This window comes from Bactrocera dorsalis, chromosome 4 (genome assembly GCF_023373825.1).
Source record: "Bactrocera dorsalis isolate Fly_Bdor chromosome 4, ASM2337382v1, whole genome shotgun sequence".
Lineage (NCBI taxonomy): Eukaryota > Metazoa > Arthropoda > Insecta > Diptera > Tephritidae > Bactrocera > Bactrocera dorsalis.
Window position 1 is genome coordinate 46,930,755 of NC_064306.1, and position 17,435 is coordinate 46,948,189.

General features: G+C 36.5%; 2 protein-coding genes and 1 pseudogene across 2 annotated transcripts; 2 read left to right on the forward strand and 1 right to left on the reverse strand.

Moving 5' to 3' along the window:
- Positions 1-4,046: 4,046 nt before the first annotated feature.
- Positions 4,047-5,512, reverse strand: LOC105234263 (leucine-rich repeat-containing protein 57). The gene is made up of 3 exons (XM_049455224.1): positions 5,356-5,512; positions 5,150-5,284; positions 4,047-5,082 (listed from the first exon to the last, which is right to left on the reverse strand). Exons 1-3 carry the CDS (start codon positions 5,492-5,494, stop codon positions 4,496-4,498), a joined length of 861 nt encoding a protein of 286 aa, XP_049311181.1. The 5' UTR covers positions 5,495-5,512; the 3' UTR covers positions 4,047-4,495.
- A 178-nt stretch (positions 5,513-5,690) lies between these two features.
- On the forward strand, positions 5,691-7,679 carry LOC105234262 (AP-3 complex subunit mu-2). Its single transcript, XM_011216559.4, has 6 exons — positions 5,691-5,849; positions 6,016-6,103; positions 6,164-6,489; positions 6,540-6,699; positions 6,771-7,223; positions 7,285-7,679. Exons 1-6 carry the CDS (start codon positions 5,815-5,817, stop codon positions 7,468-7,470), a joined length of 1,248 nt encoding a protein of 415 aa, XP_011214861.1. The 5' UTR covers positions 5,691-5,814; the 3' UTR covers positions 7,471-7,679.
- A 5,729-nt stretch (positions 7,680-13,408) lies between these two features.
- On the forward strand, positions 13,409-17,314 carry LOC105234272 (DNA topoisomerase 1-like; annotated as a pseudogene).
- The last annotated feature ends 121 nt before the right edge of the window (positions 17,315-17,435 follow it).

The window sequence follows — 17,435 nt, forward strand, 5'->3', positions numbered from 1 at the left end:
TTAAGTGTCAGTATGTTTGTGTTATCGGTGCGAAAATGAGCTTCGAACAAAGAGCCAACATTAAATTTTGTTTTAAAATTGGTAAAACTTTTACCGAAACGTTTCAATTGATGAAACAAGTTTATGGCGATGATTGCCTATCCCGTAGCAGAGTGCACGAGTGGTTTCAACGTTTTCAAAGTGGTCGTGAGGACATAAATGACGATCAACATGTGGGCCAATCAAAATCCGTGATCACCGGAAATTCCATCGAAACTGTGCGTGAATTCATCAAAAATCAGCCGAAATCATCATTGAAATTCATGGAAATGGAATTGAACATCTCCAAAACATCGATTTATCGCATTTTGACCGAACATTTGGGCTTACGAAAGGTGTGTGCACGGTTTGTTCCGCACAAATTGACTGACGACCAAAAATTGCTCAGAATCCAACATTCGAAGGACGATTATTTGACCAAAAATCACATTTTAACCATTAACCACTCCCCGTATTCACCTGATATGGCACCGTGCGACTTCTTCCTTTTCGGAAAAATGCATTTGCCCATGAAAGGAAAGCGTTATGCAGACGTAGAGGCCATTCAAAAGGCTTGCACCGGCATACTGGCGGCCATACCGGCCAACGAGCTAAAACACTCGTTCGACATGCTTTTGGACCGTGCAAAAAGCTGTATTGAAGCAGAAGGAGACTATTTTGAATAAAATAAATTGATTTTGCCGAAAAAAACCATTTGTTCTGCTTTTTTAAGTCCTATTTACTTTGGAACGCATCTAGTAGAGTATGACTATTTTTTTTTTTTGTTTTTAGTAGAGGGAAGCGTCGAAAGCCGAAGTTGGGAACTTTGATCTGCTACACCTAACCTACTACCAACTTAAGTCTCTCCCACAAACGGACTGACTCCTATTCTGTTGTAACTATCTTAATTTAGTCACGTTGGAAGTTGCCGCTTCGCGAACAAATTATCACTTGTCCGAAGGCTGGCACATAAACGCAGTAAAATTTTCCAACTTTAAACTAACTGTTAAGAAACCGAGAAACCACGTCAAAGTCTGAAGCCTGCTTAATATTTGAGTCAGTTGGCAATCCAGGTCCCCATGTTGTCTAGTTATCTACGTATGAATGTCAGGTATAAGTCTGTGGGTCCACCGACGTTTGGTTAAGGTTTGCCACCGTTGCTGTCATATAATTATGCTCTTCTTTTTCTCCTCTCTTTTTTTGATTTCTGTAATTGGCGCTGATAGCTCATATAAGCTCGTGAATTCGTCTCTCTGGATGTCTATGGGCGGCATACTAGCAAGTAGTCCAGCTGTTTCGCTGAAGATATTTCGGAAAGCACTTGTTATTCTTATTGCTGTGAGTCTAAGCATCGCATTTATTGGTCTATCATACATTTTTACGTCTATTGACAGTATCCATACTGGAGCAGCTTATAGTATTACTGAGCCCATCGCTTTTGCGATTAGAAGTCGACGGTCGGACCGCACACAGCCTCTATTTTCCATCATTCTTGATAAGGCATTGTAAATCTTATTTGCTTTATTTGATGTGTATACATAGTACACCTTGAATTTTAGTTTGCAGTCCAATATTGCTCCTAAATATCTCAATGTGGCTGTGAAGCAATCGCACACTTTCCTATAGTGCTAGCCACTTCACTAGATTAGCCGTAACATATATTCGACCGAGGTGTTTCAAACTCAGTCTGTCAAAAGTTGAGCGATAGAGATGGAAGTGCTGAGTAGATTCCACCTCGTTTTTTTTCATGCAGCTTTGGCAAGATGCATCCGAGAAGATATTTAGCCATATAGCATGTGAGCAAGTATTTCAGAGAATCTCATACGTTCTTACCTCAGCCAGAAGGATCTCGCAGTCGCTTTTTTTTGGGTGATCAAAGCTTGCCGAGACCACGGAAGGTCCTTAGATCCAGAGCTAGAATACAAGAGAACAACAGAGTACCAACTCGATCTCAAGCTTATAAAATTGGGATAGGAATATTCTCTCTAGCAAGGAATTTCATATCTTGTTACTTCTTCAATCTACTCTAATCTAGAAAATAATTCGCGCTGCAAATCTGAATAGAAAAGAGTGTACAGCTGCTGTCATACCTCAATGATATTGATATCATTGGTCTCAGCAACCACGTTATTAGTTCTGCTTTCTTCAGACTGGATAAGCGAAGCGATGCAAATGAGTTTGGTACTGAGCGAGGGCAAAATGAAATATCTCCTTGTCATCAACAAGCAGTCGTCGCACTAACGACTTTGCGCCCACGTCACTGTTGAGTGTCATAACTTCGAAGACGTAGATAATTTCGACTATCTTGGAGCCAGTCTTAACACCAACAACATGGTCAGCCTCGAAATCAGCGCAGAATAATTCATGTTAACAGATGCTACTTTGGACTGAGTTGGCGATTGAGAAGTAAAGTCAATTCTCGACGAATAAAAACCAAATTCTACAAGTCCTTTATTAACCCCGTCCTGCTTTATGACGCATACGCATGAAAACATCGGATGAGTCGGCCTTAAGAGGTTTCGAGAGAAAGGTTCTGCGAAAGATTTATGGTCATTTGCGCGTTGACCACGGCGAATATCGCATTCGATGGAACGATGAGCTGTACGAGATACGAGTATATGACGACATTGACATAGTTCAGCGAATTAAAAGACATCAGCTACTCTGGCTGAATTATGTTGTCCGAATGTACCAAAAAACACTCCAGCTCTGAGAGTATTCGACGCAGTGCCCGCCGAGGGAAGGACAGGAAAAGGAAGACCTCCATTCCGTTCGAAAGGCCAATTGGAATCTCCAATTGCTGCCAAAAAGCGAACAGGAAGAATGACTGGCGCGCTGTTGTAAACGCGGCTATAACCGCGTAAGTTTTGCATGAACAATAAAAAGGTTTTCTATACAAGAATTTGATTTGGATCGATCAGTTTGGATGCCAGCACTATCCTATATTGGTCCGATATTGGCGGTTCCGATAAATGATGGGCTTTTTCATGGCGTGAAAAGTTTTAGACCGATATCTCGAAAAGTGAAAGGAATAGTTGGTGTATTTACAGATATACAGACAGACAGATCGGCGGCCCTGGATAAATCAACTCAGCTGGTTCATATAGTTATACAGTGCCATAAGCGAACAGTGCCAGGGCCAGCCTTTCTGGGATCCTCTCTTTTTCGATGATACACATTTCGCCTCAAAATTAATATATCGCCTCAACTATATATAAAAACAACTCGTAAAGTAAGTGGGTGATGAGAATTTAGTGGTAGATCATGTCAATAGTGTTTTACACTGGGAATACTGGAAGGAATTTTTCGCACGGTATTTGTATATACCTTGAAATCATCTGATTTTCTCAACAACAATTAAGGTTCACCCGCTTTTGCTGTTTAATGAAGTCTATTGAGTCCGTCCGTTAATATACAAATCTGGTACGTATATACGTATGGTAAACGAAAACTTCACAGGTATATACATACATAAATATGAATACATTGGGGGCGTATAACACTTCATTAGTTTTATCGAAATCCTTTTGCTTACATTTTCCGTTTGTTTGCCAAGTTTATGCATAATTAACGGTGCTGAGCCCATATTCAATTTGGGAATTAGCATATGTCATTAAATGTTCTCACACATACATATGTATATGTAATATTTGTACAATTGTTATTAATTCTCACTTTGGTATGTGTTAGGCGGTCCCATTCACCCTCAAGTAACCTTGAAGTAAATCGATACAAAATGACTCGGTCAAATGTTAACTATTTGGAAGTGCAATTAATTACTTTCTATTAAATAATACTATTCTTTCAAGTTAATTATAACGTCTAGACCAATATAACTAATATGCATAGAAATCATTCAACATGCCTTTTAACTTGCCTCGTTTTGAAACAGAGCATGCAAACCTTGTGCAAATTCAAAAATTCTGATTAAGCCTAAAGACTACATATATTTTCGTAGTTTACTGACCAAAAATTCATTATTTACATAACCTCACAATTTTTATATATAACAAAAAAAAAACGCAAAATTCACTGTGTTACACATAAAAATTTAATATGGGCCTTTTCAACTGTATTATTTAAACAGTCTTCTAGGTGATGTAGAGCAAAAATACATTTATAAATAGTTATAGAAATACAGTTAAAAATAAATACAAATATGTTTTTAATTAACTAGCTTTTCGTTTGCCGACACAAGCATTATTCAAGTTACAGCTATGCTGTTTTCCAAGCGCATACATAAGTATGCACATTTCTTTATGTATAGTGCGCTACAAATTCAATGCCATTAATATTTAACTAGCTGTCTTTTACTATATGCATTATCTATATCCCATTATCTTGTGCCATTTTCTTAGTAAGCGCGCTTTACGTATTATATTGTGACGTTCAATGCAATTATTTGTATTCCGCCAGCAGTTACACTAACATAATTCGTCTTTTTTATCAACAATATTATTTTTGCTTTTTTTTTTGCTTAGAACATTTTTTTCTTAACTGCCGTATAACGTTCCATGTAAACTTCGTAACCCTCTAAATCAGTAAACTGTTTGGAATTGAACAGATTGCCATCAACAGACAGATTGCAGATTTTTGATTCCTTTAATATGCGTGGCGTGAATGCGTTAGCTTGTAGGCAATTCTCTTCGAGACGCAAAACTTTTAGTTTCGGACATGTTGCAATCTCTTCGGATAGTGTTGAAATTTGATTTTGATTTAAATTCAGCTCAGTCATGTAAAGTGTGCCAACTTCAGCAGGTACAATTGTGATTTTATTGCGTGACAAATCCAATACATCGAGATGTTTGAGACCACACAACATGGTGGGGAATTCCTTAATTTGATTATTGGTCAGATTAACAGTTTTCAAATTATTGCAGTTCGATAGTGTTTTTGGTATTTTCGTAAGGTAATTGTTCATCACCAATAGCACCTCCAGTTTCGTTAATTCGCCTATAACATCTGGCAGTTCAATAAGTTTATTCCCACTGAGGTTCAAATGTTTGACCAGTGTGAAATGACCCAACTCATCCGGTAAACGCTCAAAGCGATTTTCGGAAAGATCTGCAGTTAATTAGAGATAAGTTAGACTCAAACAAAATACAGTAAGGTTAACTATGTATGCACTTACCAAGTGTTTTAAGGACATTTGGATAATTTTTCAATTGCGGTGGAAATTCTTGCAAGCGCTGTAGTGAAATCTTTAATATGCCCGTTTTCTGCGCTGTTTCCAGGTGTTGACGCACTTGTTTGTTACCCATTATGCCTAGCGGTTAAATATTCCGACACAAAACTTATTAGCAGTTTAAACAATTGATTAGTAAAAAAGAAAATTACACTCCGACGATGTTTTTGCTTCTAATTGATGAGTGAAATTTTTTGTTTTGCGCTCTGCAAACAGCTGTTGCTGACATTTCTGCGCAGCGGCTGCGACGGCAGCATTGTAGCCACTCCAAAGGAAATTTAGCGGATTCATAGATGGCTTATTTGTTTTCTGCTTTATAAACGAAATTAAATACATATATAATTTAAAGTAATGTTTTATAAAAATATTCCATAAAACACTTGCGGTGTTTGTTTTATTGTAATGCATGTTGGCGCTTGCACATTCAAATGATAGATGTCGCTGTAGGCAATCCGTACGGCAACGCAATTCTTGAACAGCTGTTTACAGGTGAAAGCTCTTGTTCTTTCTTCCGAAATTTTAGCAAAGTGTTGGCATTTTATTGTTACTTTTATAATTTTTGCGTCAAAACAAATTTGAAAAAAATATTTTCAGTGTGTTTATAAATTGAAATGATACACAGCCTATTTATAGTAAACAACAGCGGGTGAGTTATATCGAAATCAATTTGAGTTTCTTTTCCAAATTTCGTTGTAATTAGTTTGCTGTAGCCGAATGAGTTTTCACTTTGCTACCAGCTGTTTACTTTCTACTGAAAGTAATTATAGCATTCGTCGCTTTTCCTTAAATACAAATTTCTTGTTTTACTTTAGCGATGTTTTTCTTGAAAAACATTGGCGTTCAGTTGTTTCCCGTTCAGTGTGCGATTACTTCCTGGATGCACAACGTAATGCCCCATTGGTAAGTACAAATAATCCTAATTTATTAAAGTATGACCTGATTGCTTATCTTCTTATGTAGGATGTTCCGCCCGTGATTGCCACACCTCACTACTACCTCATCACAGTGCAACGCAATGGCATATCGCTTGTGGCTGCCTGTAAGCAGGAAGTGCCACCATTATTCGTTATTGAATTCCTACACCGTGTGATGGACACATTTCAGGATTACTTTGGTGATTGTTCTGAGTCAATTATTAAAGAAAACTATGTAGTCGTGTATGAGCTGCTCGATGAAATGTTGGATAATGGTTTCCCACTTTCAACGGAGAGCAATATACTTAAAGAGCTTATTAAGCCACCAAATATTTTGCGCACCATCGCAAATACAGTTACAGGAAAAAGCAAGTAAGTCACAAATAAGTAAATGTGAACAGATTACTCACTATTATTTGCAGCGTTAGCACTACTTTACCCTCTGGCCAGCTATCGGCTATACCGTGGCGTCGTAGTGGTGTACGTTATAATAATAACGAAGCTTATTTTGATGTTATTGAAGAGGTCGATGCCATTATTGATAAGTCTGGCTCAACAGTATTTGCTGAAATACAGGGTTATGTATGTACATTTTTGACATACTCGTATGTATATTTATGTTAACTATAATAAATCCGTTGAAAATTTTACAGATTGACTGCTGCTGCAAGCTGTCGGGTATGCCTGATCTCACGCTCTCCTTTATGAATCCTCGCCTCTTTGATGATGTCTCATTCCATCCATGCGTACGCTTCAAGCGTTGGGAGTCCGAACGTTTACTCTCCTTCATTCCGCCAGATGGCAATTTTCGTCTAATGTCTTATCACATTAGTTCCCAATCGGTAGTGGCAATACCTGTTTACATAAGACATAACTTCTCCATAAAAACTGGCGAACAAGGACGCCTAGATTTGACTGTCGGTCCACGTACCACACTCGGTCGTACGGTGGACAAAGTGAAATTAGAGATTACAATGCCTAAGTGTGTTTTGAATTGCATTTTAACACCAAATCAAGGCAAATACACGTTCGACTCGGTTACTAAGACATTATCGTGGGAGGTGGGCCGCATTGATGTCTCTAAATTGCCAAATATTAGGGGCACTGTAAGTCTAAGCATTGAAATTGTGACAGAGTTGCATTTATACCACATTTTCTTTTATTTAGGTATCAATTACACCCGGCAGCACGAATATCGATGCGAATCCCTCTATTAATGTGCAATTTTCAATTTCACAACTGGCTGTTTCTGGCCTGAAGGTCAATCGTTTGGATATGTATGGCGAGAAGTATAAGCCATTCAAAGGTGTCAAGTACATTACTAAGGCGGGCAAATTTCAAGTGCGCATGTAAGGCGCTCAAAACATTTGCACTTCTCGCCTATTATACATCTAATTAGTGAATTTAACGCATATGATTTTAAACTTATAATTTTTTTAGCATATGAAAGTATTTCTGTTTGTTATACAGTTATGATTCCAATACTCTTTTTTCGGAGTTGCATGTACACATGAATCTAAAGACTTCAAAGAATAAAAATTTACAGTTATTATTCTATAACACATCCTCATTTTCAGATATGCTCAGATGTTTTAACAATTGATATTTGTGTTATGAAAAAAATAAGTTAATTAAAAATAAAAAAAAAAACTACGCTCCCCCCAGGACTAAGAGGTTGACCATGAACCAATTGAGCGGTCGTCAATCATGCGTACTATTTCGAAGCAACAATTCAAAACATAAGAAATAAACAAGGTATTCCGCAGGATGGTGTCCTCTACCCGCTATTATTTAACTTCTACATCTCGAAACTCCCACAACCACCAGAGGGAGTTTGTATCCCCTCGTACGCTGATATTGCACGATTGTCGAGCAATGAAATCGATGGCATGTGTTCAAACGTAATCTTCGCTGCACGAAGCCTAACACATCAATCATCCACGGCGACAATATTCTTAAACTGAAAGAAGGAGTATAGACTTGAGCTTAATATTGCGTCAAGATTCCGACTGTCAATATGTATCCCTAAGCCTTTAGGGGTGACTTTCGACAGCTTGTGCTCCTACACTCCTCGACCGCGATTATTGCCAAAGTACAGAGCCGCAACAAAATCTTCAAGTCGCTAGCCGGCAGCATATTGGGAAAAGACAAAGAAACATTGTTGGCAACTTACAAGCCAGTCGGCTGGCCAGCCCATATCAACGTAGTCGCCTGGATACAGTGAAACGCAGACGAGAAAGCCTCAGACTTGTCAGAACACTGCACCCCGAACTACGACAGGATGCCTCTTGATGTCTCATAACAAACACCTGCATAGTGAGGCCCCATTGCTACCAGTTAGAGAGTTCCTGCTGGGGTGCTTTCGCAGAAATCATTCCTGCAGTCACCTGCTTGGAGCGAAATCGCCTCCTAGGAGCATCATAAGGTCATTCCTCAACTACCTCGACGAAATCAAGTAATACGCCGACCAGACTTTGGACGCAACTAACTTTCGACAAACACTCACCGCCATTCACAGAGGGGCCATTAACACGTTCACCAACTTTCTGTCAGTGAATGGCGTACTCGGAGTCCAACAGACGAAGAGCTCGAGTTGGCGCGAGAAACGGGAGTGACCCTTCCTTACGCAGCTTCGTTCTGGATACTGTAGCAGGTTAAACTCCTACTTATCTAGCATAGACCCCGACATATCAAACCTATGTATGTCCAGCGATCAATGAGTCTCCGCATGACATTAGCCAACTCTTTGCATGCCCTACTAACCTTACTCATCTGACACCTTTCTCCCTTTAGCACGTTTCTTGGCCCTACCGTTGGATGATGTCGGCGACAACTTAACCCTTTTCATCGCAAAGGGGATTAGGTACGCGTTACAACGATAATAACAACAACCCGTAAATAATCTGTTCCCAAGAAAAGAGTGGATAAGAATTTTTATCCTGTCAAGGACTGTCAAATCGGCATCGTTCCTCGAAATAATTTCAGGAATGTTCTCTGCCGCTGCAGCAACAACAAAAAAACCGCAAATAATAATCAAGTTGATGCTGAAAGAGACAGTTACAAAAAGAAAAGAAAAGGAAGAAGAAGAAAAAATTCGAGTGTCAAGAAAAACTGCTGGAGTCGTGTTGTTTTTGTTGTTGTAATGGTAGTGAAAACCTACCAAAAATTTTTTAGGAACGCTGCGCAGTTATCAGCTCTGGATGGGATAGAAATTTATGTTTGTCCTGGTTCCGAAAGCCGTGGAAACGAACTCCTTCATCCATTTTTGGCTACGCTCATCAAAAAGAAGATCTGGGAAAACAGTAAATTAAACCCCATTCTTGATCAGGGTAAAGTAAAGATCACTTTCTAGTATTTAATGAGTTTTCTTCTTACGAAAAAAAATCTTAAAAAAAAAATCTTTAAAAAAAAAAAATCAAAACTTCCGTTGGATGTACCCAGTACTGTATAAACTCAGGCACATAAAGTTTCATGCCAGTACATACAAACATATATGTATATAGTACATATAAATGGGAGACACATGAAGCATGAGCCATGCATCACCCCACCTCCGTCGCTTGATGTATTTGCTGCTGTTGTTGCTATGCCTGTCTACGCTGTAACCCACTGTTTGTTGAACCAAAGCAAATCAATAGGAATTTGTGAGTTGTTAAAATGCAAAACTTGATTTTACGCGCAGACAAATCTACACAAAAACACACATACATATGTATATGCATACATACATACATACAAAGCCATTTGCAACGAAGCAGCGGAGGCACACATTAAAGTATAAAGTTAGCGGGTTACTGCAACTGCATTTGAGTTAGCAACAAGTTGCAGTGTTGGTGGCGGCCGCTGCTGCGTCTCTTTATGGATAGTTGTTGCACTGCTTGGCAGTGGCAACATTTTTGCATTTTAAAACTCTTCGCCGTTGAGGCTTTGTCGCAATAGACATCGTTGATCGCTGCAGCGCGTGCAGCACTTGGATGCTGCGAGAAACCTGTTTCTGGCCATAAGTGGCAAAGACCATTTTAGTTTACTTTATTTTATTTTATTTCCTTTTATTTTATTTAAATATTAAAATGTATTTTTAATGACCTTTTTGTCCAATGGAATATTGCATGAAAATGGAAAATTTTTAATTTCTTATTACTTTTGTGTTTTAGAATAAAATATTGTGCTATTTCACTGTGATTTGAAATCCATTGCATCATTAACTCCGCTGGAATCGAAATTGTTATTTTTTTGGTTTTTTAACTAATTTATTATTATCATTTGGAGCATTTGCTTCCACAGGACAGTTTTACTGGTGTGCAGGGTAGAGCATTTCTTGAAAAAACAAATTTTGGATTGAAATTCAAAATTTAACTTTTCGTTTTCGGAACTGAAAATTGAAAATTTAATTGTTTAATCCAAACATTTGATGAAAAAATACCTGAAAAATGTATATTTTACTTAAGGGGTCAGCGGGGTAATCCTTTTTCAAAATTATTATTTTTTTTTGCATTTTCTGTTCCCTTAGAATTAATGTAGAAACCCACTTTATCATTGGACGGTTTCGAAAAAAGCAAAAAATAAAAATACCGCTAGCTATGGTCCCTACTATATTCATAATTTTTTATAATTTATTGACATTGTTATAACAAAATTTATGTAAAAATAAAATATGGAAAAGTTAAAAAAAAACGTTAATTACTTTTTATTTATCAACATTTTTTCATGATTCTAGTGGAGACGATAATCATTTACGCGCTTTTTAAGAATAAATTGGGTTTTTGTGTTTCAGATGATTCAAACATGCGAAATCGTGTCCGCCAGTGAAACAACGCATCTCATTCACCCAGACATTTCTCTGACAAACGTCATCAAAAAATTCTGAAAGAAAATTTTTATATACTCCATGATATACCTCATGATATTTGAACGGAGTTCTATTGTAGAGTAAAAATTTCTATGAAAAAAATATCAAAAAAACAGGCAGATTTCCCTACTGACCACTTAAAAAATTGGATTAACAAACATTTTTTTTTTTCAAATCAAAAGATGGAATGAAAAGGAATAAATTTACGAATATCTAACAGAAAAAACTATAATTAAGAGATCGTCTCAGTGTGAAATTTTGTAGCATTATCGTATACAGTATACACTGTAAGAAACATGCTCTTAAATTTTGAAATCGAAATTCAAATTACTACGGTCGCTACAGCGCTTCTTGTAGAAAGTGGGCAGAGTAGGAAACGTTACAACTCCAATTTTTAGAGGAGTTTTTCTCAGAATGGTGGTTTTCAATTTGGTTTCGTTTCTTTCAAAGGAAGATTTTTGAAGATATCTAGTTCCAATTTGGAGCGAAACATTGTTAATGTGATCTGCTATCACTCTATGGAAGCTTTTATTTTTTTTTTGAAATCTTCCTATTTATCGAAAAAAAAAAAATACCAAAAATCTCGTGTTTGAACAGAGTGTGAATCAGTACGAATTTACTGAATTCGAATGTATGGTATTTTATAACTTTGTCAGAATCGTGCCAAAGCGTAAAAAATACTACTTTTTGCAAAACGTGCTTAAAGCTGACGGTGTGAAGTGATTAGCAAGTCAAAATAGTGCAAAAAAAAAAATTTTTGTGACTAAAGCGGTATATTATCTATTTATATACACTAGGGCGGGTCGATTTTTTCTCAATAAAATCGCGTTAGCGAGAAATGTTCTACCGATTCACTCTCAAAAACTATGCCGAAAACCGGTTTCGAGTTTTAGATCAATAGTGGCTTTGGTAAAAATGGTCAAAAAGATCCGTAGAACGAAATATTTCAATCTCATTGTGGCAAAAGCCGGGAAATAGAGGAGGAATGAACAAGATAATTCCACCTTCCTCCATACAGCTTTAATAAAGAACATCCGACAGAATATTTATCTGCATCTACTACTAAAGAGGGTCCAGACAGAACATCTATAATTAAGGCGTTACTGACCTGGCTAAAAGCCAGCAGTTAGTGGCCTAAAACATTCCTGAACTATTTTCGGTGAATGATGCTGACAATGACTGTCAAATTGGCCAGATACAAATTCGGGTCTCATCCGGTTACTTAAACCCGACGACTACCATGGGAACAGGTTCACTCTGTGACATAAGGATCACGCAGTGCACAAGTTTTAGATATTAATCAGCGCAAGCTGAGCTTCACTGAAGGTTGAAGAAAGGTCCAATATAAGATCGGAAGAAAGGGGCATCGGAAAAGCCGATTAACTGCCGTTCGGAAGTCCTTTTTATACCCTGAACAGGGTATATTAAGTTTGTCACTAAGTTTGTAACACCCAGAAGGAAGCGTCGGAGATCCTATAAAGTATTATATAAATGATCAGTATGTTGAGCTGAGTCGATTTAGCAATGTCCGTCTGTCTGTATATATACGATACCGTTTTGAAATTTTGCAAACGTCATTTTCTCTTCAAGAAGCTGCTCATTTGTCGGAACTGCCGATATCGGATCACTATAACATATAGCTGTCATACAAACGAACGATGGCAATCAAGTTCTTGTATGGAAAACTTTTGCATTAGACAAGATATATTCACTAAATTTGGTATAGCTTATTTTCTAATGCAACAATGTAATCTTCGAAAAAATTGTTCAGATCGGCGTACTATAGCATATAGCTGCCATACAAACTGAACGATCGGAAAAAGTTCTTGTATGGAAAACTTTCGCATTTGACGTGGTATCTTCACGAAATTTGACATGGATTACTGCTTAAGGTAATAATATAATCTCCGAAAAAATTGTTCAGATCGGATTACTATAGCGTATAGCTTCCATACAATTGAAACATAGTTACTAAAAGAAATGCACCTGCGAAGGGTATATTAGCTTCGGTGGAGCTGAAGTTAACGTTTTTTCTTGTTTTTTCTATAAAATTTTCAAAAATATTATCTTATTTCTATTTATTTTCACTGGAATGCTCAACTAACCCTTACAAGGAAATATTGAAAAGTGGCAATTTTAAATATAATCACTTTAAGTAGGGCTCGCAAAAAAAGCTTGTAGAGGCTAAAGTTATAACTCAGTTATCTTATTCGCAAATTTTGGCTTCATGTCGAATGATAAATTATGCAACTTCAAATATATGCCTCTAAAAATTATTTTCCCAGAAGGATTAAAAACCTTCTTGTAAGATTAGAAACATTCCTAAAGGTTTAAAATATGCCCGATCGAAGCCTTTCACAAGTATGCAGCTAATGAGTTTCAGCGTTAGTATTCTGTTGTCAACTTAAAATAAATTCTATTTTATTAAAATATTGGTGTGAAATGGTAGGTGAGAGTCAACTTCTGAATAACTTTCTGAATAACTGTTCAGCAACTCACTTGTTTATTAACTATCGACACATGCCTGAAACAATCTTAAAACATGTAAGAGCAGTATGGAAACTAACACTAATAACGTCACTATTGCAAAATAATCTATAACTCAATACTATATGCATGAAATTATTCAAATAATATACTATGTACTCACCTTTAGCCCGACTCCAGCTGATCTTTCCTTGCTATAAACATAAAAATATTCCTAATTATTATTTAATTACAGCCGTTAAATTAAAAGATAAATAATTGATATGTTTGTACAAGTATATTTACTTTATCAACAGCTTTTTTTATCTTTAAATTACAGTGCAAGCGTGCCCACTTTTCCATTTATCTCAGCAAAGCGCCATTATTTCACATGATTTGCATATTTTTTGCTCAACAGATTACTTAACTCTTTTTCCATTTGAATTCTACATTATAAATGTTCTTAACGTCATGACTTGGACTTTGCTTTGTTGTTGAATTGCCTATGGAAAAAAAATCAAAACAAAACGAACGAAAGCAAAACAATAGACTTAAGCAACGAACTCATATCGCGCTAGCAACATAAACTTAACCGTCAACCATCCATGAGTAATATGATCGTATGTGTGTATTTAATCGCACGTGTACATTTTTATTTAATTACTGCTTGAGCGGACAGACCGTTTTGTCAGTTTACACCGCGATTTGTGACGTGTTTGTCCAACAACACTTTGCTTGAATGAACGAATGAATCAGTTCACAACTATTTCCGGTGCAAAAGTGAGTGCGATACCCAAAAAAAAGTTATTTTCAAAGTTCACAAAGTAATTGTTATTGCCAAAATTGAATGCTTTATTATGTTTTATTCAACACCATGCTGCTTTGCGGTTGAAATCGGGGAAATTGGCTTGAAAGAGACATTCGATTACACTTGTTTGAGGTTAATTAAAGCGGTTTTTGCACGAGATAAGCACTCTTCTTCACTCTGACTAATTTGAATTCTGTTGAAATTTATAACTGATGACGAGTCTTTTTTAATTTTTTTTTCAGAGTGAAATTCGGTAATGTAAGGGATATCCCCTTCACAGGTGCATTTCCTTTAGTAACTATGTGTTTAGTTTGTATGGAAGCTATATGCTATAGTAATCCTATCTGAACAATTTTTCCGTAGATTATATTATTGTCTTAAGCAGAAATCCATGTCAAATTTTGTGAAGATATATCGTCAAATGAGGAAGTTTCCCATACAAGAACTTGATTCCGATCGTTCACTTTGTATGGCAGCTATATGCTATAATAAGCCGATCTGAAAAATTTCTTCGGAGATTACATTGTTGCCATAGAAAATAATCTATACCAAATTTCGTGAATATATCTTGTCAAACGCGAAAGTTTTCCATACAAGAACTTGATTCCCATCATTCAGTTTGTATGACAGCTATATGTTATAATGGTCCGATATCGGCAGTTCCTGCAAGTGAGCAGGTTATTGAAGAGAAAATGACGTTTGCAAAATTTCAAAACGATATCTTAAAAACTGAGGGACTAGTTCGTATATATATTGACAGACAAACAGACAGTCAGAGGGACATGGCTAAATAAACTCAGCTCAGCATACTGATATGTAAATATATACTTAATAGGATCTCCCACGCTTCCTTCTGGGTGTTACAAACTTCGTGGCAAACTTGATATAGTCTATTCAGGGTATAAAAAGTTGTTTAAGGAGCTATAGCAGTGCAACCCATGAAAAATTAGGCGATTTTCGTGAATTTTTTTTGAAAGAAAATACTCTATTTATGTTTCAAAGTTCTTTGGACATAATAAGCTTTAGCTTTCAGCTATATTTTAAGATTTTTATTTTATAAAAATATTGAAAAATAACGGAGTTATGTGCTGCCTTCAGATATGCCAAAAAAAACTTCTCTAACTGCTCACATGATGCCGTCCGAATGAGTAGCTGAATCAAAAAAAAATCAAACAAGTTATTAAAGTTAAATGTATTTCCTATATAATGACCTACTATTTTGAAAATAATTGAAAATTAACAAAATGGCTTAGTTCTGAAAGTGTCGGTTTTTTTAACGCGTTTAAAGGTTCAACTATCGATCTACATATACACAGATCTACAAACGGTCGCTCTGTAAACTCTGCCATTCAAAAACTATTCAAGTTACGACCTTGCCGATTTCTCAAGATATTTTTGAAAATATAAACTATGGAAAAAGCAAAAAAATCGATTTGATTTTTTGAAAGTGTCACACTTGCATAACAAAAATTCGCTTTTTTTCATATATTTAAAGTTTAGACCCTTAAGAACATATTCTCCAAAGGATTTTAAAAAATTAAAATTATTTTAAGAGCTACAGTTACTTTAGTGACGCAGTACCTAGCCCGGTAGGTAGGTAGACTCACTTTTTTAAACGCGTTTTTCTCGAAACTACTTTTATCCACACGGTACCGGCATTATCTCAAGTTCTATACAACTGATTTACTTGAAATTTTGTGTGAACCTTCTTTATATAATCATTTATCCTTTCTCTAAAAATTAAAGAATTTCAAAAAAAGCGTAAAAAATGATTTTTATTTTCAGGCAGTCGCCAATTTTTAAAAAAAAAATTCGTGTTCCCTGAAATAGGGACTATAACAGCATCCCTACTGGTTAAGAATTTCTTTTGATTTTTTTCAGACCACCAGGAGAGTCAAGATCAATGTCACCAGAATGCGCCATTTTTTTTACAGCTGTCTCTAACCCCACCCCCTCTAATTATTTAGTTTTTAATTTTCAGTATTCTTAAGATATCAATGGATTGTAAAAATATTTTTGGTTTTTTTTAAATAAAATTCAAAAAACTGCCCAAAATTTTATTTCTAGACTAGAATACCCCCTTAAACAAAAATCCGCTTAAAATTTCAACTAAAATGAGTCCCAACGACAACCGGCTCTAGCCGTTTTGAATGTCGTGTTACTAAAAAATCTACTACTATGAGCAAAAAGTAGCAAGACTTTGTTCATAATTTTCCAAATTCTTCATTTATTATTCATCTATCTATGTCCTTCCTTTCAAAGCAATCGCCTTTGGAACTAACACACTTGCGCCCACGTTTTCTTCAGCTTCGGCTCACCTTTGCCTCAATATCCGTCCGTTTGATAGTCTGTTTCCGGGTCGTAAGCATAGATGCTAGACTCTTCTCTTCCTTGGACGGAGAATGTGCAAGGCTAAGTCAAGTATATCGAAGATGAGGTTGAAAAACGAGTATTCAAAAATCTAGAACTATTTTTGGGAATAAAAAGAAAGGAGGCGATCTATTTAACAGGCTTAACACGCAAGTGCTCGACGAACATTTAAAGGATCTTATGGAAGGACTCACTGCCAAAGTGTCCAACTGGTTTTCAAATGTGATTGAGGCGTTTTAGGTACGGACAACGCCTCAATTACATTACAAAACCAGTTGAATTTACTCACCAAAGAAAATATGTCAACTGCGGAGAAGTTACTTGCCTATAACCGCGCCAATTGTGCAGTAGCCATATTATGTAACCATCAACGTTCAGTATCAAAAGAACATGACAAATCAATGGAAAACTTGAAAGAGAATATACTTCAGAAACGCGAGATGACTGAGGAAGCCGAGTCGGACTGTCATGATCTTAAAAAAACAGCCAAACGTGGATCTGTAAAAGAACGCGTTATGGCTGACAAAAGGGCAAAGAAGTTGGAACGATTAAAAGAGCAGCTAAAGAAATTATAATTTCAAGAGACCGATAGGGATGAGAACAAGACAATTGCATTTGGCACCTCTAAGTTGAACTATTTAATCCACCTATTACTGTCCCATAGGTACCGAATATGTGGACCAGTACGTACAGTTGACTTTTGACAAAAAAGAGTTATACAATTGTTTTTCAGATAGAAACCTTTCCGAAGGGAGTATTTCGTGTATCTAAAATGGTTTGAATCGGGTCAATACTTCCTTGTTCTCTCCTATCTTTCCCATTACG

Coding starts and splice junctions, on each gene's coding strand:
- LOC105234263 (XM_049455224.1), bottom strand. CDS start 5,494: ATGAATCCGCTAAATTTCCTTTGGAGTGGCTACAATGCTGCCGTCGCA. Junction 5,285..5,355: donor AGCAAAAACATCGTCGGAGT/GTAATTTTCTTT, acceptor TTTAACCGCTAG/GCATAATGGGTAACAAACAA. Junction 5,083..5,149: donor AAATGTCCTTAAAACACTTG/GTAAGTGCATAC, acceptor AATTAACTGCAG/ATCTTTCCGAAAATCGCTTT.
- LOC105234262 (XM_011216559.4), top strand. CDS start 5,815: ATGATACACAGCCTATTTATAGTAAACAACAGCGG. Junction 5,850..6,015: donor TTTATAGTAAACAACAGCGG/GTGAGTTATATC, acceptor GTTTTACTTTAG/CGATGTTTTTCTTGAAAAAC. Junction 6,490..6,539: donor ACAGTTACAGGAAAAAGCAA/GTAAGTCACAAA, acceptor TATTATTTGCAG/CGTTAGCACTACTTTACCCT.